This window comes from Dromaius novaehollandiae, chromosome 1, assembly GCF_036370855.1.
Source record: "Dromaius novaehollandiae isolate bDroNov1 chromosome 1, bDroNov1.hap1, whole genome shotgun sequence".
Classification (NCBI taxonomy): domain Eukaryota; kingdom Metazoa; phylum Chordata; class Aves; order Casuariiformes; family Dromaiidae; genus Dromaius; species Dromaius novaehollandiae.
The window spans coordinates 214,910,634-214,934,326 of NC_088098.1; the positions used below are offsets into that span (position 1 = coordinate 214,910,634).

The 23,693-nt window shown below is 37.4% G+C and overlaps 1 protein-coding gene across 1 annotated transcript in view; it reads left to right on the forward strand.

Moving 5' to 3' along the window:
• The window catches only part of RSF1 (remodeling and spacing factor 1), a 63,190-nt gene extending 40,052 nt beyond the window's left edge, over nucleotides 1-23,138 (forward strand). The window contains exons 10-16 of the mRNA XM_026097955.2: nucleotides 4,015-4,069; nucleotides 5,280-5,389; nucleotides 7,461-7,528; nucleotides 8,661-8,868; nucleotides 10,532-10,755; nucleotides 13,193-13,384; nucleotides 15,213-23,138. Of these exons, the coding sequence (XP_025953740.2) occupies nucleotides 4,015-4,069; nucleotides 5,280-5,389; nucleotides 7,461-7,528; nucleotides 8,661-8,868; nucleotides 10,532-10,755; nucleotides 13,193-13,384; nucleotides 15,213-15,790 (1,435 nt within the window). The 3' untranslated portion in view covers nucleotides 15,791-23,138. The remainder of the gene's footprint in view (nucleotides 1-4,014; nucleotides 4,070-5,279; nucleotides 5,390-7,460; nucleotides 7,529-8,660; nucleotides 8,869-10,531; nucleotides 10,756-13,192; nucleotides 13,385-15,212) is intronic.
• Nucleotides 23,139-23,693: the final 555 nt, after the last annotated feature.

Genomic DNA, 23,693 nt, shown 5'->3' on the forward strand with positions numbered 1-23,693 from the left:
GTTTGCAGCTTCCTTTAAAATCTCCTCTTCGTTACTGTAGCAGCAGTGGAAGTGGTAGGATGGATCAGGTGCCAACTGTTTCTGACATTATGTCATGTAATTCTGCTCAAAGTGGATCTAGATCACACTGTGGCAAAACTATTCTTGGCCTGCCAATTCCAGTGAATTTGTAGCTTTGGGAGTGAAACAACTAGCTATTTCATGAGGGAGCTCAGTTTACACACGGCCTCAATCTGTGCAGAAGTATGGGACACAGAGGAACCGGCTGCTCTGTTTCGTGCTGGGAAGTCTCATTACTAGTGAACAATGTTTTTGGACCTATTTTGGTAAATACTCTGGTGGCAAACATTGCAAGAAATGCTATTTTTTCCAGTCTGTCCTGCTTTTTTGAAGTCAGTAGTATTGCGTAAATATACGGTTTGCTAATCATTGCAGAAGAGCATACAATTCATATCATAGCTGTTTTCAGTGTTTGAAACAGATGTTTTAACAACACTTTTGCAATCTGATTCTTATACCAAATTAACCTGATGTTTTGTATTGTACCTCATAAGACTGCTTTTTTTTTTTTAAGTCTTTAAAAAGAGAGAAAAGAGCTTGATTTGTATCATGAATTTTTTTTACAATAATTGAATGTTGAACTCTCTTTCAACCTAATAATGGTATATTTTAGTAAATTATAAGGTAAAAAGACTGAAGAAAGCAAGAATTATAATATTAGAAAAGAATATAAAGTTGTTCTTATTACAGCTCAGTGTATAAATTAAAATAAGTTATTTGGGGCATAGAAATATATTCATGTAATGTTTCTGTAAAATCGCAGTACCTCTGGGGATTGCCCGTCTTTTTGGCAAAGAGGAAAAAAACCAAGTATCTTACCAGGAGCATGCTTAACTGATTCTTTGAACCAGTGTTATTATCATGCTTTTGAACCAGTGATACTACTGAGCTCTTGCTTTTGATTATTCTCTAGCATTTAACTGATATCTTTCAAAGTTCAGACTGAAATTGATGCAGCTGTTCAGCTCTATTTTTAGGCATCCCCGAAGTGTCATGTCACAAATGTTCTTTAATGAAAACTTCCGATTTCATGGTAGTTGTTATGACTCTGATAAAAATATAGATCTGAGTATTGCAAAATCATACCTTTATTTTGCTTCTGCTGTTCATGAATTTAAGATGTTACTGCAACATCTTGCAGAATTTCAGGTTTCTCACTTGCATACTAACTTCTATAATCATGTCCTGTCACCAGCTAGAAGGAATGGATGCTAAAGCTTTTATGGATGCCTTTTTTAATTCATGTTAGAGACTCTCAGACTTCTTGATAGAAAATCCCTCTTGGGACTACTTCTCCATTTCTCCCAGGCCAAATCAAGTGGAGTACTTACTTTCATTCACTCTTTCATTGCTTCCCTATAGCGAATATTGCAACTACGTACATGAAAGAAAATGTTTTCTGGGCTCTTCTAGGAAGAGTTTATAACTAGTCAGTGCTTATCTGCATCTTGCAGTTTGAGACCTCTTGGTTAAAATTTTGAGCTTGCGTGTTATGCTCTAATAAGAAATGCATTTGGTATTTCATCTTTGCATCTGGTTTTAAGACTTTAGTAGGATTGATTTGTTTTATTTGCTAATTTCTTAAATAGTGTGTATTCCAAAGTCAGGCAGAAGTAAAGCAGAACTTGAAAGCCTCACTGATCATGTTTAAAAACAATTGAAGTTTTCTCATCTCTCCTGTCACTTGATGTTTTGCATTGTAAGAAGTAAGAAATGGAGAAGACTGTCAATCCAGGAAACCTGCTGAATGCTAAGATGTTTACACTTTGACTTGTTCTGTTCTGATTTTAGCAGTTGCATTCCTTGCATTAAGATATTTCAATTAATTTTGAAGAGCGTAATGACTCTGCAGAGTATATGACAAAATTCTTCCCTCATCCAACCAATCTGGTAGCTCTCTGGAGGACAGAGATGCTTTCTTTTGATCTGTCAGTTTGAAGAGCTGACTTTAGGAGACAAAAACAGCACTTTAATACAAAGCCAAAAATTTCAGTTTAGACATAATGCTACAGAATTGTCACAGCTCATGGTCTTGTTTGGCTGTAAAACAACTTAAAATCCATTTTTACTGTCTGTCAGTGTTACTTTAGAAACCTTATTTATGTTATTTAAGGAAAAAATATGCCGTTTTGTTTCAATAGACAGCTCTTTAGAAGGTTATTTTGATAAACGTGTAGTTCAGAAAGCTGATCATAAGTCTACTTCAAGTTTTCCTTTTTTATAAATATAGGAAAATAGTAGAAACCACACTTTTAGGTGGTGGTTGGTGCCTGTAACTATTTCCATAAAATAATGCACAAGAGCTAGACATATCTAAAATTAATATGCACTTCAGGTATTTTGTGTACAGGTCTAGATGATTTGTGTACCTAGCGCATCCAGCTGCGACTCGTGTCCTTGGATACGTGCTCGTACGATTACTCACGGTAACTTCAGAAGTCCGGTTCTGGTCAGCTGTTTAACTACTGAGAATCTTTAGCTCAAAAACCAGAAGAGGTTCTCACTGGATCTTGCATGATTTCATTTCAACTGTACTGATGCTTTACTGGATCATGGAAGTTCATACCTTGCCCCCATACAGGCTTGTTCGTCAGCATGTTTGTTCTAAAACACCGTTGTTCAAAAAAGCCTCTTTAGAGATGTGGCTTACTTATAAAGTCCTTGCGGAGCCCGGTAAATGTTGCCAACTTTCTTTGATATCTTCATTTAATTAAATGATCTCTTACTTTCATAGAAAAGGTTTGCAGGGACCTACACTGATGACAGCATCAGTTCCCAACCTTAGTCTTGTCCATATGGCTATTCTTACTGCTAGACTGTTTTGCTGAAGGCTCACTTCAGTAGCCTAGATCAGCACCTAGTGTATTTGAGAGGTGCTAGGATATCTGAGACATCTCCACTTAGGCCTGACAGATGTGACAAGACCTGCAGAAGACTTTTGTCCTGGAGCAGCACAGAGGCAGAATTGCAATCAAGGGCAATCCAGATGACACTGGATGCTGGTATTGAGGCATATTAGGCTTGCCACTATTGTCTAAACTGGATTTTACTTACTTTGATTTAATTTTGTTGCCCTCCTTGCCCACAGTGGGTAGTTTTACTACTCCTTTACAATGGTCTTTCCTTTATTTGAATACTTTTATCATTGCTGTCTTTGGTCTTCTCTAGACCAGTCAGCCCTGTTTTTTCAGCCTTTTTCAATGGGGCATGTCTGCTGCATTCCTGTTCAGTCAGGCCTGGTGGCTTTCTCTGAACTCTTCAGCTGGTTCATGACTTTCTTGAAGTATGCCTAGATGGCACCAAGTACTCCAGCTAGGTATGACTAGTGCTGACTACCAGGGAAGGCTTCCTTCAGTGGTCCCATTGGCTATTCTCCTGTTCGTACATCCCTGGGTAATGATAAAGTTGTCTCTGCAACAGCTTGACTTTATTGTTCTTTGTTCAGATGTTCTCTTTTTCCAGAAAATGATGTCACCAGTTATTTCCAACTTGGTGTTTCTGGAGTTGATTGTTCCTGCCTAAGCCTAGAATCTTGCATTTGGCCTTTTTGAATTACGTCCTTTTTTGTGATAATTTTTCCAGTTCAATATGATTTTCAATTCCTATTTTATCTTTGGATTTTATCTATGGATTTGATAGCATAATCTCTCTCACAGCATTAATATTTTTAAATTGCTTTTTAAACCCAAGTTTAATCATTTCCATGTCAAATACTCAATCAAACATCGTTGTTTGTCAGAACTCTTGGCAAAATCACTTACATCATATGTGTAGGAAAATGTAACCCTATGAGATTTAGCTTATAATTCCAACTAAAGCAACTTTGCATTTGTAGCATCCTCTTGAAATGCCTCTGTCTAACTGTAGTAAGAGCCTTAAACAGTGCTGATTACAGCCTTATTTTATATCTCTGCAGTCTTTCTGTAAGCTTACTTTCTTTTTTCTCTCCTAAAGAAAAGAACGACTGGTGTATGTGGGTATCAGTATTGAGAACATCATTCCACCTCAAGTAAGTTAGTATGTCTATATTGTATTATTCTTTCATTTCTTAAACCTTTTAGTTGTAGTATTTGCATGTTAGATTATCAAGAAGGATGTTAATGTAAGATTTTGGCATTGTTTTTAAGAGGGGAGATCTATCAACATTGTTTGTACAAAATTTCACCTAATAAGGATTCTGGTATAATCGTTTGCTTAGATGATTTTCTGGTTAATTTTTTAAATTATTATTTCATTGTTGGCTGGATTTCTTTCTTATTATTACAGTATTAATGCTAATTGTGTTTGTTTAGCATATGTAACTTTCAGAAGATTAATTTCTAGACTCCTCAAGGAAGGAGTTTCTCCATGGTGTGTTAGAGTCATCAGAAGTACACTTCAGAAAGAAAAACATATATGCAGATCAGAAATGATTCCAGGGCCTTCACTTTAGACTGAGCATGAATTTACTGTGGAAACCAAGGGGGCTTCAGCTTGTATGCGAGCACCAACTGGTGCCACGCAGAGTCCTCCGTCGTTTGAAGGATCTCAGAACCATCATCCCTCCAGTGCTTACGCTTGGTTTTGAGCAGAGCGCTCTGCCGTGCTGTAGATTGTAAGAGTGGGATTCAGTTCACCTACCTTAGGTGCCTACTGCATAGTCATCTGTGTTTGAGCAAATCGTCAGAGCATGATAGAAACCTATTTTTACCTTAGCCTCTAATAAATGTTTGTTTGTATTAGAGCTAGATTTGGTGAAGAACTGTAACATCTAGAGTGTGTTATTAACAGATGTTTTTGTGTGGTTTCTTTTTTACAGAAGAGGAGAAAAAAATTTTTACTCTTGCAGCAAATGTCTTTTTCTCGCTACTTAAATACATTCTAAAGTGATTTTCTTAGCCTTAGCCAGATGCCTTCATCCAAGACGAACAGATCCAAAATCTGTTCTTGCAGGAAAGTTTAAAATGAAATTTGTTGTTTTTGTTTTAAAGATAGACTTTCCACTCTAACTTTCTGTAGTAAAGCAAACTTTCTCTCTCTGATAACAAAAATGGTAAAAGATGCAAGTGTTTGTGTGAACTATGCACTGTAATGAGTCATTATACTGGAACTTGATATGTGCTATGTTGGACATACAAGCTATCTATTTCATATGAACACGGGTTAGTATGAATTCAGTCCTGATAAATCTGGAGGGAGAGGAGATAAAGCTCTCTGACATTTCTTTCTTATGTGAGTAGGAGCCAGAAATACCAGAAGGTCAGGAAGAAAAGAAGAAAGATTCCAAAAAGCCAAAATCAAAGCTGCTCGAAAGGAGGTCTACCAGAACTCGGAAGTGCATAAGTTATAGGTAGGCAGCTTGTTTAAATAGCTGCTCAGGAAACTCAATCTGACCTTGCTTAATTGTTGATTTTTAATAACTTTTTAAATTAATAGCAAAAGTCATACTAAAGAAAATGTCATTTCTGGTTTTGGAAATTAAATATTTCTTTAAGGAACATTATGTCAAAGGCAAGATTATATAGATTTGTTATTATGTTCATGACAGGTCAGGGAGCATCTGACCATGAGAAAACATTCTTGCCTGTAGGGTATCTGGCATTACTTCAGTGGAACACACATTGTGCAAAGGCAGTAATTATTTTTTTGGAAATAATATTTAATGAAATGCTGCTTTTGAAACTCAAATCTTATGATACAAAATGACAGAATTTCTCTTAGACTGCATGATACACATAACTTTGAGTTAGTGAATATCTTATGTGTGTACGCTGTCGGTGTGTCAGTTCAAATTCATATGTGCACAGTGAAGTCCTCCTAGTGTCAATGAGAATTTGCATGCTTTCCTTCAGTGGGGGAAAATAAATGCTAAAAGTCTTATTCCCCTTGGAGATAAATCTGCATTGCATAGCATGCTGGTTCTCTGCAGATGCGTCATCCCTTTTTATCATCTCAGTCATCTCTTTAGTCCACTGATGAACAAGTTAGCAGAACTCTGCGTCACTGAATAAAGCAGCAGCAGCAGAAGTTATGTTCCTTTACACGTAACGGACAAGCAGTTGTCAGCTCATGCTTGATTTCAGAATATTTGTTAGCAGTGGTTTGAAAGCATAAAGTGATTTCTCATATTTCAAAGAAAATGTGTTAATGGTGCGGATGGAAAATGGTGTTTGAGTAATTTGGATCAAATCTTGTTGATGGAATAATTTCAGAGTTACTTACCTTACTGTAAAGCTGCCTGAAAGCTGACATGCAGTTGTTCTTAGGGTATATAGAGAGACCAGAAATCACCTTATTTTTTAAAGAAGAAAGTGTTTTGTGGTTACTAGTGGAATACAGACTACTATTAGACCTATTTTTTTTCCTTGTCCTGGTAGAGGTTACAGTGGAGGACCAAGATAAACATAACTGGAATCTTTCTTTCTTTAGTGAATGAAAAGCCGAATCTTCAGTGAGATTGTTGTCCAATTGCTAATCATTTTTATATAAAAAATAGCAAATGAAATGAAGAAAAGCATCTAAGTAAAATGCCTTTCCTACACAGTTGTTAACATTTCTACTTTTTGTATCCAGTATCTCAAGGTATCTATTTGTTAAATCATGTAACAGTCCTTTGAATTCATCACTGAAGAAGCAAACTACAGAAGTTCTTTCTGTGTAAAAGGGATGGATCCTTTCTCCTCTGTCTGCTCTTCCTTTTCAGTGAATTACCTGGTGTGCAGAGATTTATACAGTTTTATAAAAGCTGCTGCAGGAGAAGCATATCTGAATATTTTGCTTTTGTTTTTCCTATTTAGTTACGTAACATTATTAGCATATTTATATTTAATAATGAAAAACTGAAAAGTTCTGCTCTTCAGTAGGGTATATTTTATCTGTTCAGCTTAGAATGTTGCAAATCCATAACAATTACTGAGAGTAATCAGTGAGTAATTACTGAGAGCTTTAAAGAAAAGAAATGAACCATCTGAAATAAATTTTCAAGGCAAACATAAACAGTTTGAATAATTATACTTTAATAGGTGCTTTTCAAAAAGGCTGTTTTGCAAATCAATAGTGCATATGTTATCTAAATAAAAGGTATGGAAAAAATAGGCCAATAAATATTTTGCATCAGAAATGCTGCTGAAATCCTCCTAAGAGTTTTCAAATTATATAGTGTTAAATTCAGTAGTATGTTCTGTAAAATTAAGTGGTTTTTTATATAAATCAATGGTAAGATGGCCAGGCAGTGATAAATATTCTACTAACAAGTAGAAATAATAAACACACCTTTTCAAAAAATTACTATTTTACCTCATACCCAGCACATTATCCGTGCAGTCTGATTTCTTAAAGCAATTTTAGCTTCTGAGTTATGTTTTCATAATATAATTTAATTAAGGTTCTCTTCAAAGTAGTAAATGACATGTTACTTTTAGGTTTGATGAATTCGATGAGGCAATTGATGAGGCAATTGAAGATGATATCAAGGAGGCTGATGGAGGAGGTATGTTTCTGATATTATTTGTTTTTCATTGCAATGGTGATAAGAATACTAAGACCAAATTTTTTTTGATACCAAAGGCAACAAATGTAATCCTCTCTTCTAAACTGCACAGGTTAGTTTTTAATACTGTACTTTCAGACCCAAACTAAATAATTTCCCTTGGTAATGCTCATTCCAGGTTAACGACACCAAAAAGTATTTGATCTTCATAGTTAAATTTAGCTTGCGTATGTTTTGATATATGAATGCAATGAATAAGCATTACAAGAAAAATGTTAAAATTCATTCCCTAAGTTATGAATTTGAGATTGCAGTGGCAGGTGCTGCTACTGACATTTGTCACATCTAGAAATCAGGTTCACAAATTGGTCCACAATTGGACCCTCGGAAAATTTGGTCCACAAAGCCAGCCTCCTTGACAATGTTAATTCAGATATGTAACCACTTCTGAGTTTTGAATAAAATGAAATCATGTTCCTTGTTGTCTGCTAAGGCAACACATGGGAAGAAAAGAGAGATCTTCAAAAATATCTGAGAAATGTTAGAGGGATTTTTTTCTTCTGCATCACCTTAATCAGCATGGAGAAAATTCCCATGAAACTTTTAATCCCTCAATTGTGTGGCTTTTGGCATCTCCATAAAGACACCTGTTTTCAGAAACTCGGTGGATGTATACAGACAGCCTAAAAATCACTTGTTATGGCTGTAGGTGTCTTAATGCAAGAATCGTATCATCAGATCTCAAAACAGTAAAATTGTCTCTTCAGAAACTCTGCTCACTGATCAAACAGCAACTTAAAACACTTTGTCTTCTAAGAAGGGTACTAAACATTATGAAGCAAAGATGTATTTTCTGATATTCGCACCCCTCAAAAGGTACTAACTTTGGGCATGATGCAGGTTGGGGTTCAGTATCAGAATACTGACACCTGCCTACGATCTTTTACATTGATCTCAGTATTGCCAAGTGAACTGTGCATTTTAGGAACAAGACTCCAGACAAAGTCTTGCATGACAAAAAATCTTCATGCTTAACAGGAGGCTGAAATTATAGGCCTGGAGGAAAGATATGTATAAAGTTGAATAAAAAAAAATTAACTTTTTTTTTCCTCCTTTCTGTCTCTGAATATAGGCATTGGCAGAGGCAAAGACATGTCTAATATCACGGGTCACCGTGGGAAAGACATTTCCACAATCCTAGAGGAAGAAAGGAAAGAAAATAAGCGACCACAAAGGGCTGCTGCAGCACGTCGCAAGAAACGACGGCGACTAAATGATCTGGATAGCGATAGTAATCTGGATGAAGAAGAGAGTGAAGATGAATTCAAGATCAGTGATGGGTAGGTCTGCAGTTGAGCTTCCACCACAAGTCACTCGTGGCTACAGGTTTGAGTCAATGACAGCTGCAGGTTTCTGCAATTCTGCAGTGCCCCTAAAACTGTCATAGGAGCATGTGTCCAGTACTGGAACATCATTGTACCCTAGAGGAACACAATTATACTGGGAAATCTGCACTGTAAATCTATGCACTGAAATCTTCCAACCTCTGTTCTAGGTAAAACTTGTTCTGGAAATTTTACTGGTGTATTTGAGGCCATACTGTGGGATTCTATACACAGTTATGTTAGAGAAGGAGCCAAATGTGCTCAAACCAATGTAACATTCTAGCAGAAATCTCTAACAAACATATAGCTAAAATGAGGCTTACTGTTTCATTTTGAAACTACAGCAATTCTGTGGGATTTTTGTTAGGCCTGATTTCCATATAGAAATTGGAAAAGTAACATTTCTCCTTTTAGAGTATACAAAGCTTCACATGTAGGTTGTGAAATCAGTTCTTGACTTTTGCTTTCTAAGTCTCAGAAAACACCCAAAGAGGCCGTTTATACTGCAGAAAACAAATACATGACATGTGAAGCTTTAAACTCTGAATGAACATTGCACTGGCTAATGGAAACTCTTTCCCTGGGATTTGTCATCTTTCAGTCTGGGGAATTCCTAATGTTAAAAAAAGTAGTAATAATTTTAGTCCTCCTTTATGCTACAATAAAGAAATATAATGGAGCATGAGCTCTGGTTTCTTTACCATCAACTGTTAAAGCTTACACCAGTCACTGAGCTGATCTACGAAGTGTATGGATAGCCTGCAGAACATGTCTTGTAATAGGCAAAATCTCTTGAGCTTCATTTTTCACATGTGACTATGCTGAGGACTTTGAAGTGGCACCCTGAATAGTTGAGCTAAATGAGCTGGAAATTTTCTATCAATAAATGTAGTTTGCAGAAATCTCACAGAATTAATAGTGCATTGATCTGTTAAAGTGTATCCATGCATTTTCAACTCAGTTCTCTGCTAAATGCCTGCTGGATCTTACACTGGAATTCACATTCAGCTGGCAGCCAGATCTAAGTGACTGTGTACCTTCTGTGCTCAGCTGTGTTTTAAAAAGCACTGGTTTGCTTTTGAAATAATGGGAGTTTTATAAGCTGATAACATAAGTTTGTGAGGTACATGTTGATCATAAGAGCAGCAGCTGTATATTGAGACATAGTATTCTAATTCTCAGAGATTGTGTAGAATAGTGCTTGGCTGGTGAAGGGGAAGTCATGTCAGCCAGAACATGTTTTTTCTTGACACGTCATGCTCATCCTGAGTTACTGCTCTGCAGATGTTATGTTAAAGTGCACTATGTGAACACTGTAGAATTTTGCTATATAAATGTAACCTGTACCCTCAATGGGATGTAGCATTTACATTCATCTGCTGTGTATGTCATGTTCTGATCTGTTCTGATCTGCTGTGTAATGTCATGTGCTCTAAAGGTACCTCCTAAGCATACAACTGAAATTTAATGTCAGTGATGGCAGCTTGTTCTCCAGATATTTGTTATGCCTCAATATTATGGCAAGATTTGTGCATTATTGTGAAAGCCAATGCCTGCTTTGCATATATTATTTGCACATACTGTCATCATATTACATGTATGATTTCCCTTTGAACAGATCACAGGATGAGTTTGTTATATCAGAGGAAAATCTGGATGAAAGTGAAGATGACCCACCATCAAATGAAGACAGCGATTCGGAGTTCTGTGCCCGCATATCCCGGCGACATCTCTCCAGGCCCATGAGGCAAAGTAGGCGGTTACGAAGGAAAACAGTCAAGAAAAGATATTCTGAAGATGATGAAGAGGAAGATTCTGAGGAAAATTCAAGCAGAGAGTCTGGTGAGTGTATTAAGTCTTCTAAACTTATTAAATACTCTGCACTAGAGAGAGGAAGAGTGAAACTCTCGGTTTCCTGTCATGACTTTAACAGTGACTTGTTTGGTAGCTTTGGTTGAGTTGTAGGTCATCTTTGCTTCCTGTCTGTAAAGCAAATTAATAGTTGTTTGTCATTGGGGCTAATAAGGGAAAAATACACTGTTTGGTACTCGTTTCCCTTATATGGTATTGTGGTGTTCAAAATTCTCTCTTCTCAGAGTGTTCTGCTGTGAATATTATGAAGGAAACTGGTACTGAGTACTAGGTTCTTGGCATTTTAAGTAAATATGTACTTAAATGTATGCTCAGTGTTATGATTCAAAAGGGCACCTTTGTGGACAGTTTCAGGTATCCCATGCCTTCCTGTTTTGAACGTGATTTCAGGGAAGGGTAAGGATGGAGGTGAAAATATACTACTTATATCTACTTGACCTTCCGAATACCTTTGAAAAAGCTTCTTCTGAAAGAAACATTTTCCCTCACTTTGTATGGAAGAATAATTCCTTCAGCTGCAGTGAACTGTTGTATGGCATTCTGTGTTGTCTGGTAGGCTTGAAGGCAACTTTATAACTGACACCTTGAATCTCTCCCAGAGTTATCTTTTTTGGTCTTTAGTAACTAAAGACTCTTGCATCATAGGAGCATCTTATAATTCACTTTATTCTACGTGTCCTTCAACCCGTTTGTTTTCTGTTTGTACGGTTTAAAGTATGAAAATAATACATATCCAAAGACGAGCACTAGAACCTGCTTGAACTAAAAAAGAGGGATTTTTTTCCTTATGAAAAAGCGATTTTTTTCCTTATGTAGCTTTTAATGATTCGCATCTTTTTATGAAGACTATCCTCTGTGTTTTCCCTTCATTTGAGATCCAGTCCTATAAAGTGCCAAATATCCTAAGCACTTGCTGTGAATTTAAGGTACTAGGTACAGTAGAGTGTTAACTTGCTGTCCAGGGTGTGTTACCTTTCAAGTGTTTTTACCTGTCTTTCTGGAATATACATGAAAAACATGTTGGAATAGGTTACTCTGAAGTAATGGTTTCCAAAAGGAGTGTTAATGCTTGGACAGATAAAGATAGGTATATGCATTTACAATAGTTGCTGTCTCCCTGTCCTGAATGTATCACTACACTAGTTGTAAGCTGTAATTAATGAAGACTAAGAACTAGAGGTCTAAAGAGATTGCTCATCTACTCTGTAATGCATAAAAGCAGCTTCATTTGTTTTCTGTATCTGTGACAAAACCAGAACCCCATACCATACCATCAGAGACATCCCGCTTGAAGAAAAGCAGAAAGGAAATACTGAACGCAATTTTTTTTCTTATTTTCATGGCAAAATGATGTTTGTAGAGCCTTGCCTAGCTGACTCCAGTATCATTCCTTATATAGCTAAGCTATAGTCCTAACTCTGTGTTTCTTTCTTCACCCCTTCTATTGTCCCTCAGGACCCTGCCTAACCTAATTTTGGGCTAAAGAAAGAACACATCCTGTGAGTGGCTTTGTTTTCAGTTTCCAAAGATGGAGTTTCCTTCTGAAGGTGGCTGTTCTTATTGACTTGCTATGATTCTTTCTTTAATATTTTAGGAGGTAAAGAGGATGCCACTTTGATCTGTGATTCATGTAAATCAGTTAACGTAAAAGAACAATATGTGACGTGTTTAGTAAAGTTGTACTGTGAGCTTGGGAGAGTTGTTTTGGCACAGCTCAATGAAAAAGCAGCTAAAGTTGATTCGTAGCTATTTTCAACTATTGAAAATGTAAGTAAGTTTAATTCTTAAAGACACTAGCTGTTCTAGGCTGGTGCAGGGAGAACAGTGAATGATGGTAAGTTTCTTCTATAAAGTTTCTGCTTTGAGCAAACTTAGGAACCAGTGAAGCTGACTTTGTTGTTAATGATGTAATGTTTCAAAATCAGTATTTTTTTATGTAGCTATTGTCAAAACTGTTTGAATAGAGTAGAATTTATTTAAATTGAAATAATGGGAAGAAAGTACTTGCCAGTGAAAGTGGTCACATGTGGAGGTCATCAACTTGGATTCAGTGAGGTTGTTCCAGCTGGCAGGAACTGTAAAGGAGACATCTTTGACACCAGTGGAGGTGAGAGAACAATAACACAGAAAGGAAACCTGTTCTGGAGGAGTTGGAGGGAGAAAGAGAGGTTTGAGAAGATTTTAAAAGCAGGCAATTCTAAGCTGGCAGCAAATGAGGGAACTGATGCATGAGCCTGGGACAGGTCAAGGTACTGAGATGATTGCTGAGACTCTCCTGTATTTAAAGAGTGCTTGGGGTTTTTTTGTTTTTTTTGTTTTTTTTTTTTTGGTGCTGGTCTAAAGCTTACCTAAATTGTGCAGTTTCATTTTAATGGAATAATGCACGTGGCTGTTTTCTTCTATGCAGAAAGTGCTGATTACACAGATTACAGTGATGATGATTACCTGGAAACTAGGAGGAGAAGATCAAGACGGAATCAGAAGAGACAAGTTAATTATAAGGAAGATTCAGAAAGCGATGGCTCGCAGAAAAGTGTCCGATATGGAAAGGAGTTAAGACGAGTGCATAAACGCAGGCTTTCCACTTCAGACAGTGAAGGTAAAATAAACAGTCCACCATGTGCAGGAGCTGGCAAATTTGAGCGTTAGCCTAAAGAGAGAAATGTTTGTATAGTTCAGAGATCCACAGAGAGAAACTTCTTTCTAGAGTTCCTTAATGTTTTTCACAAACTTTCCTTCTGAAACAATCCACTGATACCTAATGATGCACTGTTACAGTTACTTCTCAAAGTCTTTGTTATCCCTAATACAGACTTTCCAGTCTGAATTTACTATGTCTGGGAGGAAGATTATGTCTGAGATTCCAAAATTGTAATTAATGGGATTATGTTGTCGCTTTGCTGTTAAGAGGTCACAAGGCCTTGTCCCATAGTTCTTTCTCTTTTCTCTTTTGTAAAAGAAAAGAATATTAATTCTGGCGCCCTTGTTGTATTTCTGCTGGTAGTTTTGCCACCCTGTGTTCCTCTGTATTTATTAAGACTCATTCCATCTCCTGTTTTAAGGTGCTGTGCTAAGTACAGGTATATAGTTGCTATGTATCACAGAGTAAGCCTGCTCTGAGTAATGTCAGTCATAGACAGAGTGTGACTGCTGTATTTTGATGTAAAATTAGCTTTTTCAAAAGCAACCACTGACTTTGGGTGCTTTGCACTCTGGGCACCCAGCTTATGAGACACCTTAGGAATGACTTTCAGAGGTACAGAGCGTTACTGCAATGGATGGCCGGCTTCCTCAGAAAATCAGCCATTCTTGACAAGCTGAGTATCTCTGATTTGTTGATAAGTTTTGGAAGTGGTGGTTTGAGTTGTCAGAATGTTAAAGGATCCTCTTAGATGAAGAGACCTAAGTATGTAATGCAGCCTTATAATATCTTGAAAACTTGATCTTACCCTTTAATTCACAGTCCCTTCTCAGAAGTAGGATGTTTACACTATCTCTGCTAAAAATCTGCTACGTAGTGACTGAGGTCTTTGCTGCCTGCATTTCTAACTTTAAACAATGCCTGACCAACAGTGTCTTTTCTACATGAAATTTGTCCCATTTCCTTAGGCATTTTTGGTACTGGCTCTTTGCATACTAAAATCAGTACCATTAAGTACCATTCCAGCAGTTTCCCACAGCTCTAAGGTGATACAAAGTATGTAACAATGTTACTGGAAATATAATTATGGTGAAAATACTGGAATTCTGGCAGAGCCTCTAGCAACTTGAACCTACATTAATATCTTTTACATACAATTCATATGCATTTCCAGTGGAAAAAGCAAGAGGAGTGCAAATGGTGTTGGCCATTTGATTTTCTGTCTGTCGTTCCTCACCTACCCTATTAAGGGTTGGTGTGAAGGCTGTCAGTGTGTAGACGGTACTCCACTTCGCAGGAAAGAGAGACACCTCCCCTTAAAGGACAGCAACCATCAGGTGATATTTAGGCAGCGTTCATGTGCTTTGAATGAAGGCTTTTTTTTCCTTTTCTTTCCTTTTCTTTGAAGATAGTACGGCCATCAGTTGGGCCCTGAGTTCCTGGAATGGTGTAAAGTAGCTGCTGTGAGATTAGCGATAGAGCTCTGTTATTCTTGGCATGTCGTCATCCTGTATATGGGGAAATTCACCTGCCTCTGAAGCCTCTGGTATTCCTCAGATTGGAAACAGAATGCCAAATTCTTGGTCTTTGCTAGTTCAGTTTCTCTGAAAAGTAAAAAGAACGCAAGCTTTTTGACATGGTTGTAGAATACCTGTCTAGGGTTGGGGAACTGAGGAAGGAGACTGAAGTGTGTGTTTTGAAAGAAATGGCTTTTAGAAAGAACAAGTGTAAATGTTTTGCTTGCTCTCAGATTTGCTAATGGCTTTAAGTCTGCTGCTTATTCCAGAAAGCTACACATCTAAGAACTCTGAAGACGACGAATCCACAAAGGAGTCAAAGCGACTGATTCGAAAACATAGGCGAAGTACAGATGAATACTCTGAAGGAGAAGAAGGAGAGGATGAAGAAGACGAAGGGAGGCCTGTCCGCAAACGGCTGAATCGAATTGAAACCGATGATGAAGATAACTGCGAAAATGCTAATGATGACGCAGAAAACCCCGCTCCTGCAAATAAGCTGCCAGCCCCACAGGCTCCTCAAGACAACACCAAGAAGCCCTGCTACCGGATAGAAAGCGATGATGAAGATGACTTTGACAACGTAGGGAAAGTAGAGAGCCCTTTGGACTACAGCCTGGTGGACCTGCCTTCCACCAATGGACAGAGCCCAGGTAAAACCATTGAGAACTTGATTGGCAAACCAAGTGAGAAGACCCAAGCCCCTAAGGACAGCACAGCCACTGCCAGCCTGGCACCCAACGGCACAGGGAGTGGGCAGGAAGCAGTAGGGCCAGAGGAAGATGAAGATGAACTTTTGAGAGTGACTGACCTTGTTGATTACGTCTGTAACAGTGAACAGTTATAAGACTTCCATTTTTGTGCTAATTTATTCCACGGTAGCTCATACCAGCGGGCCAGTTATTAAAAGCTGTTTTATTTTTCCTAGAAAATTCTCCACTACAGTATCACTTTTTAGAAGCAAGAATTTCACCAGTCCTGCAGTCTTTCTGTGAAGTGACCAGTTTTGAACTTTGAAGATGAATTGCTGTAAATTCCCTCTTCTACCCCCCCCCCCCTTTCCTTCCAAGTCCATGGTCCTGGGTAATTTCACTCACAAAAACCTTATAACAACAAGAGATTTGTATATTTTTGACTTTATATTTCCTGAGTGCATACAAATTTGTGGAAATGGGTGGCCTAAGAAAGCATTCCAAATCGGTCAGGGCCCAAACCGGAACTGGGGTGGGTTTGGCTCATGGGGTGGGGGGTACAGAAGCACTTGTGCTTTAGCTTTTTCATATGAGATATATATTATATTTAAATGTTCACAACTTAGATTACAACTTAACAGACAGTTTAAAAGTTAATGTCTGTACTGTCGCATCTTGTGAGTTGTAGGTTAACATACCATAGCTCATTTTAGTAATCACCTTCATGGAAGCAGTTTGATTTTTAATACTGGAGGTAAACACAGTTAATAAAGAGGCCAAGAAGGTACCATAAACAAGAACTCTACTATCCATTATGACTTGCAGACTTTCCTAATAAACATCCTTTAAAGTGTTTGTACAGTAAAGTGTACTGTAATGAACTTTTTGACAGTTGAAACATGCTAGCAATGAATTTATAAAGCTGTCTCATGCATAGTTCATCAGATGGTCTTTAATACACAGTGTCTAGTGGGAGGACGTGTTGATGCGAAGTTAGTCTGTAAATTGGATGGCATCGTGAAGTGCTGCAAGCTTTTACAGACAACAGAACCCTGCAGCAGCTGCCTGGCCACGTGCGTTTAACCATCTGTTGGAGTATTTTGAATGATACATGTTTGTACATACTGCATTGACCACAGAATTACAACGCATCAAATGATTTGAGGGATTTTCAAATAAACCGTGACTGGTCCATTCATGTCCTTAATATCTACTTCAAATTGAAGTAAACAAATGGAACAGTTTTCCTTTTGGAGGTTTTCTGTTTGGAGTTTGTGTGTGTTTTTGTTTTGATTTTACTTATCTGCCTGGATGTATTAGCAGGTTTTGAATGTAGTGTTGGCCTTTGGCCATTAGAACTTTCTTAAAATACATTTTAGTAATTGTCATGTGACCAACAGATTTCAAGAAGGCAGTATTTCTGAGAGAAAACGCATGACTCCAAGACATCTCATCAACTTTTGAGTGGGCATGAAGCGTTATGTGCTTTTGTTCAAAAAATGGAGACTACAAAAGAAAAAAACCACGTGAAGCACATAAGAGAGCAAAGCTGAAATTTGTTTTGGTTACCATTCAGTTTTCTCTTTATTCTGAATTAAGATGCAGGCTGTAGCATTTGTATATGTTGTAGCACACAGACAACTAAAACAAACCTGCCAAACACTGAAATCCGAAAAGGTCACGTCTATTAATCCTTTTGCTCTGAGATTTGGATTTTTTGACTGGTGTTTATGTCCGTTGCCGGCAATGGATGCACCAAAACTGCTGCTGCCACCAAGGAGTGAGTTCTCCTTTCCTGCCCCACCTGACTCCCTACCATTATACTGTATTTACTAGTCAGTCATTAAGCACTTCTGTTTTCTTGTAATGAAACTGGCATTAGGCCTTTACTAAATACCTCTGTAGAAAACCTAGATCCAAAAATACCTACCTTCTGGCCTTGAAAGTCTTGTTTTTGTTTCCCCACCTCTCTCTCCGTGAGTTCTGTCAGAACCACTCCGTAACTCCTACTTATCTGGATTCTAGCAGCCCATATATCCTGCTATAAAACTAGAATCATCAGAGCTGCAAAAAGATAGAACTCATTCATTATTTGCTATGCTAGGCAAGTTGGTGATTAAAAAAAAAGAGAGAAATCACTCTCTAAATGAGAATTTAATTCCATTGCAGATTATTTTTCCACCTTATCAATGTTAACTATTAACAGTTTTCATAACCGGATACTAAACAGGGTAGTGAAAAGCCACAGAAGTTTAGAATGTGTTCTGAAAAGCATATGTAGCATTTTAAGCTACTCTAGTGTTTTTCTTTGCCTAGGTGATGCATAAATGTAGTGCTTCTACATTTCTAATATACTTGTGTTTTAAAACAAGCAAGAACATATGGCTTCCACTTTTCAATGTTAATAATTGCTGAGCATTTTTAATATTTGCAGTGCAAACTGTCGAGTTCACGTGCAGCAACACTGTACAACCAGTGATTTCTCATTCGTTTTGGCAGTGCCATAAGCTTCTTTGCTGCCTGATGGAGCCTTTTAGTGTCTGATCAGTGCCGTAGCAAATGCTCTTGCTTGTAGAGTCAACTCCAAATGATAAGTACTTAGTGGACAAGTAATTGTAAATGTAGGAAAATGCAAAGGAGTTAAAATACTGAATATACCAGCCAGGAAAAACAACTGAGTACTGAGTTAGGGAGTGAAGTAAAAGCAGAAAAGATCAGAAGGCAGAATTGGAGCATTGTAGCCTACAACAGGAGTGTCAGGTTTTCTGAATGTGGAAAGAAAGATTGTTACAAAGTTTTACTTTCTGTAGGTCACTTTTAAAAACTTACTCTCCAGTGTTTGAGAAGTCGTATTGGATACCTGGCACGGCTTCATCCCCTCGGGTCCAGAGTTCCAGCTTAGATCGGTGGGAATTTTATGCAAGCGAAAATTGCAAAAAATTTCCCAGAAAGTCTTACATTTTCAAACTTGCATCTTCTCCCATTTTGAAGACTTCCTGCTTGGTGGAAAATGTACAATATCTCATTTGGAAAGATGCTGTTTTCTGACATGAGGCCAGCTGACTGTGCCATACAGGGTTCATGCTGTTGTTATCAATGTATATGTGATTCCACAGTGGAAATGTCCTCCAGGTATTTTGGTGTCTTTAGCAGGTTGCGCTCTTCTCTTTTCCTCATGAGATCAGAAGTGAAATACCTTTCAGTCCTGATCTTCACGTGTCGCTTTAGACTAACAAGAAAATGTTCAAACCATACGAGAAACAGAATAAAACTGGCCAGGGATTTTTTAACGTGATGAATTTAACAGTAAAAGAAAAAGCAGCTATTGGCTGAACATATAAAGCATTTATTAAACAAACTCTTGTTTATTCCATACAGGTTGTCACTAAAAGTTTTTTTTTTTCTTTTTTAACTGAACACTCTTCAGAGTACAATTGGTTGGGAAGAAAGTGAAATGATTTTAAAGTGCAGTTTTAGTATTGGAGAGGGGAAGAAGCTATAAATGGAGTGGGGGAATGGGCTTTTTTTGTGTGTCAGCTCGTGCATATCAGCCTCATAAAGTGCACAGTCGGTCCACTCTGTAATGAATAAACGTTGTGCATTAAGCATTTTAGTGCATTTATGGGTGGTAGAATTAAGAACTCAAAATTTCACTGCAGTTGCTGTCTTCTAGGTATTGAGTCTTCTAAACCTGAGCATATTTGTGATTTTCAAACAGAAAACAACACCACCAAACTACCAAAAAAAAGATCCCCTTAGTATTGAAGTCTTGTAGGAAGATCAGTGCTGAACAATCAACTCTGAACATCTGATAGTTTGAGTTTGTACATGTTAAATTACATTTTTTTTTAATGAAAAGACGCTCTATTCTAACAGCACTTAAGAGAAACAGAGATGCTGTTTTCTAAACTGTTTATGAGGTATGTCACCCTCAAGATATGTTTGGATTAAAGCGTCTCAGTTACTCTTTGTATAGTGGGAGCTGATGACTTAGTTTGACTTGTTTTCTGTTCACTTCTGTTTCCTAACTGCTATGTCTGAACTCTTTGTGAGAGACCTTACTCAAAGAACCTCAAGGTAAATATGTATGTTCACGAAAGAAAAATTGTATGGTAGTGGTACAGTTGTTTTATCTTAATATTTATCATTTGAACTATATTGGTATCCAGATGCTGCAACTGTGTAATAATTTTAATAGTGCATTGTCAGGGTGTCCATTATATACCTCTGTTTTCAGGCGCTTATAACTTGGTTTTCAGTGCTCTTCAATAGGAAGGCCTGGTCTAAAGTTTTCAAATAATTTTTTCAAATTACGTATTTTCACAAACTTTTATGAAAAGTAAACAAGCAAGTAATTTTCATGGCACCTGCTTTTTTTAATTCACTTTGTACACAGTAAGTTAAATTATAGCAGTCATGCTAGCTCCCAAAACTGGTCTAATCAAGATATTTATATCACCTATTTCAAAATGGTAGTTTAAGCCTTGAAAATTGGTTTTGGTACATGTGCAGTGACTACTATTCATAGGCTTGTATTACGGATATTATGTGCAGTGTGCACCCTAGATCTGTTATTTACATTTGAAGAATGCTTCCAGTTCACTGGGTATATAAAATCCTTAAATATATATATATATAAAAAATACAAAAAAAAAAAAAAAACAAACCACAACTATCTTCAAGCAAGCAATAAATTTCTGAAGCAAATTGTATTGTATTCGGGTGGAGGAAACTCCAGCAATTCATGTGAAAGAGCACAGTTCTGCCATTCCTTAGATGTTTAAAGTTTCTGTGGAAGCATTTAGGCCTATTGTTTCAAATAATGATTTGCAGGATCAAGCCTGCTTTTCCTGGCAATCTTACTTTTATCCCACCCCTTCCATAACAGTCGGGGTATGTAATATTTCTCTTAAAATGTTGGAAGACAGAAAATAAAAAATTCAACAGAAACAACTGGGTTTTTTTCTAGTATATATTGATGTAAGAAAAATTCTAAATGACTGATTTTTTGATGCCTTAGCGTTGGATACTCAATCGGAGACGTAGTAGAGAGCTCTGACTTCAGAAATATTTGCCAGTTGAAAGTTATTCCTGAAGTTAGACCCCCAACAGTTGAGGTATTGAAGATTACTGGTCACTTCTGAAAACGTACATCACTTACCAAGCTCTTATTTTAGATTAGGTATAACTAACTGAGATAATTCCAAGCAGCAAAAGCAAGTGTGCTTGGGAATGAATTGTCCCAAAGCTTCAGAGTAATTTAACTTATTTTGTATATTGCAAAAGATGTATATTGCGTAGCGTGACGCTTAAAAAGATTGTGTACAGCTTCTGGGGGAAAGAACAGAACACTCTAAAGTAGATAAGTTTTTATAATTGAATATGTGGTGTAAAGGCTCCAGTTATAACTGCAATTAAAAGAAAGTTAAGTCCTACAACTTGGGTTTTTGACTATCATTTTGTAAATGCTGGTACCCCACACCTGAGCTTGATAAGCAGGAGAGGGGAAAATAGAGCAGTTAGAGAGGACACGTGCTTAACGAAGGCACATGTGTCTGCAAATATATCTGCTATTGCTACGTATAACCCCAAAGGTTACTAACAAGAACTGAAGGGTAGGAGTTGCTTGGCCCTTTCAGTTGGTTTACTTTGTGCACTTTGCAGCACTTTGTGTATAGTCAGTCTCACTGGTTCCCCAGGTGCAGACAGAGTCGGTTTCTCCTGCTGTTTAAATTCACATAACAGCAGGAGATGGGGAATGGGTGGAGGGAAGTGGAACGGAAAAATGTGTATGCAAACCCATGCAACTTGCAAGACAGGTCTTATAAAAGAACTTCTGACTTGCCCTTTAAAGACTGTATTTCAAATGGAAGGTATTAAATTAAGAGAATCATCCTGATACCCTACTTTTCTCATCCCGATCTTTGTAGCCGCAGGAAAATCTATCCGAGCTCTCTTTCCTTGAGGGGATTTGTAATGTCCCATCAGCGCAATATGGGTGTGGAGAAAGTTCAGTCCATAGAGTATTATAACAAAGTTTGCCTTTGGGGACGTCTGTTGGAGTCCGCGCAGTTTGCTTTGTTGTTCGTTCCTCTTACGATGATCCACACAGCTAAACTGATTAGTGATACTTAGATTAGTCTGTCAGAACTTGACTTGAATGACTTTAAGGGGATAAAATTCTTCTACGAAAACATACAATAGGCCTAGTTACCGATGCACCATTTGTCTGTTAGAGCAATACAAGGTCCTTACTAGATACTAATCTGCTACTTAAGTTAGTGGTAGAAAAGGAAATCAAATCATAAAGCTGTATGCCTTGTTTAGTTTTCCATTTCATACTCATTATATGGACTCTAAATTATTGTACAGTATCGTATTCCTATGCTATATTCATTAAAATGGTACTCCTCCCCCTAACTTACATTAAAATACTTTGTTTTAAATGTCAATGCGGTTGCTAGTTTCTACCTGTGTTTCACAGTCCTCCTTAAGAATAGATCTGTAGCAGCCATGAGATGGTATTTGACTGATTCAAGTTTAATGTCACTGTTCTTGGTGTGCATGATGGTTCTCAAATAGGCACAAACCCTGTATAGTAGATGTGAACAGCAGGTATTTTCACTGTCCCAATTAAGATAGAGCAGGTCACTTGCTAGCAGAATGGTTATCCTCCAATATTCTGTGAGAAGTAGATCAAAACTGCCAGATAGGTCTCTTAAAATTTAAGATCTGCTTACATGAAATACAGTTTTGTCTTACTCCTGTGTGCTGTTTCTATGTTTGCAAAGAAACCCTGAGTTCCTTAAAAATGGTCTAGTTCACAGTTGGCCTCATTTTTGTTTTCTTTCTCTAGAGAGTTAAGGCAGTGACGTTCCGAAAGCTTAGCTCTTTGTAGAGTTTAACCCTTGCATTTCTTGAGTCCTGAACCTTGATTTTTAAATCTCTTTTCAGTCATGACTTGCTGCGATATCAAAGGGAAAGGACTGAGGGACACACACTGTGTGTGGGAGGGGGGAAAATATGTTGAAAAAACTGGAAGTGTTATTCTTGTTGCACATAAATTGGGTGGTGCTTTCACTGTCTCTTTTTCCCCACAAGTAATATCACATGCATGTAAAACATGATGCATTAAAACTTTTTAAAATGGAAGTCATGGTGGCCTCAGTGCTCAAAGGGTTAACTGCAGTTTAATAACAGCTAATGTTTTTAGATTTGCAGTACACAATTGTTTAAATACTGTATTCCTTGTAAATGAAGTAAAAAAAAAAAATGTTAAGGCTGGTGCCAATATTTTTGTTAATGAATTGTTCAGCGTTGTCTCTCACTACAGTCTGGTCAGATCTCTTTGTGTATAAGCTGGGCCTGAAGCCATTTTATAGCTTGTAGGCCTAATTGTGTAACTTTTCTTTCATAATGTTTTTGTTATAATATCTACTGTCATTTCTTTCATATAAATATGACATGTAAATTGTCATAATAAAAAAAATTGAAATAACTTGATGTACAAAGTATAATGTGTATTGAAGAAATGTTTGCTTTTTGATGATCATCATCCATGCACCTCCAGGAGGAATTTGTTTTTGACTTTAAAATAAGCACTGAGTAATGGCTGCTGCGTTTCATTCCAGCCTTTCAAAGTGATGCTGCCTGGCACAGGAATGAATAACTCCTGTTTTGTGTCGATTTTTGTTATGACAGTTCAACTGATGGAGTTTTTTTCTTTGAGCAGCTGTAGCTGACAATGCGGGAGACCTGGAGGACCAATTTTTGCACTTGTGATGATTTTTCTTTGTACGTTTCATCTTCTGCATCATTTTTATGTAGAATTGCATAGTGATGTTGCAGTCACTTGAAAACCAGTAGCGTGAACAGGGTTCAGTGCTTGACTTAGGTGACAAGATCCATTTCACTTGCTGCTGGAGTTGCGTAATTGCCAACTACAACTGTGAATTCTTACTGCTAGGAAGAAAATCCCCCTGTTACCAGTTTTGCTTGCATCAATCATACTTTTAGCATGCAGCCAAGAGTGTACCCAGCTACGCTTTTCAAGCACAC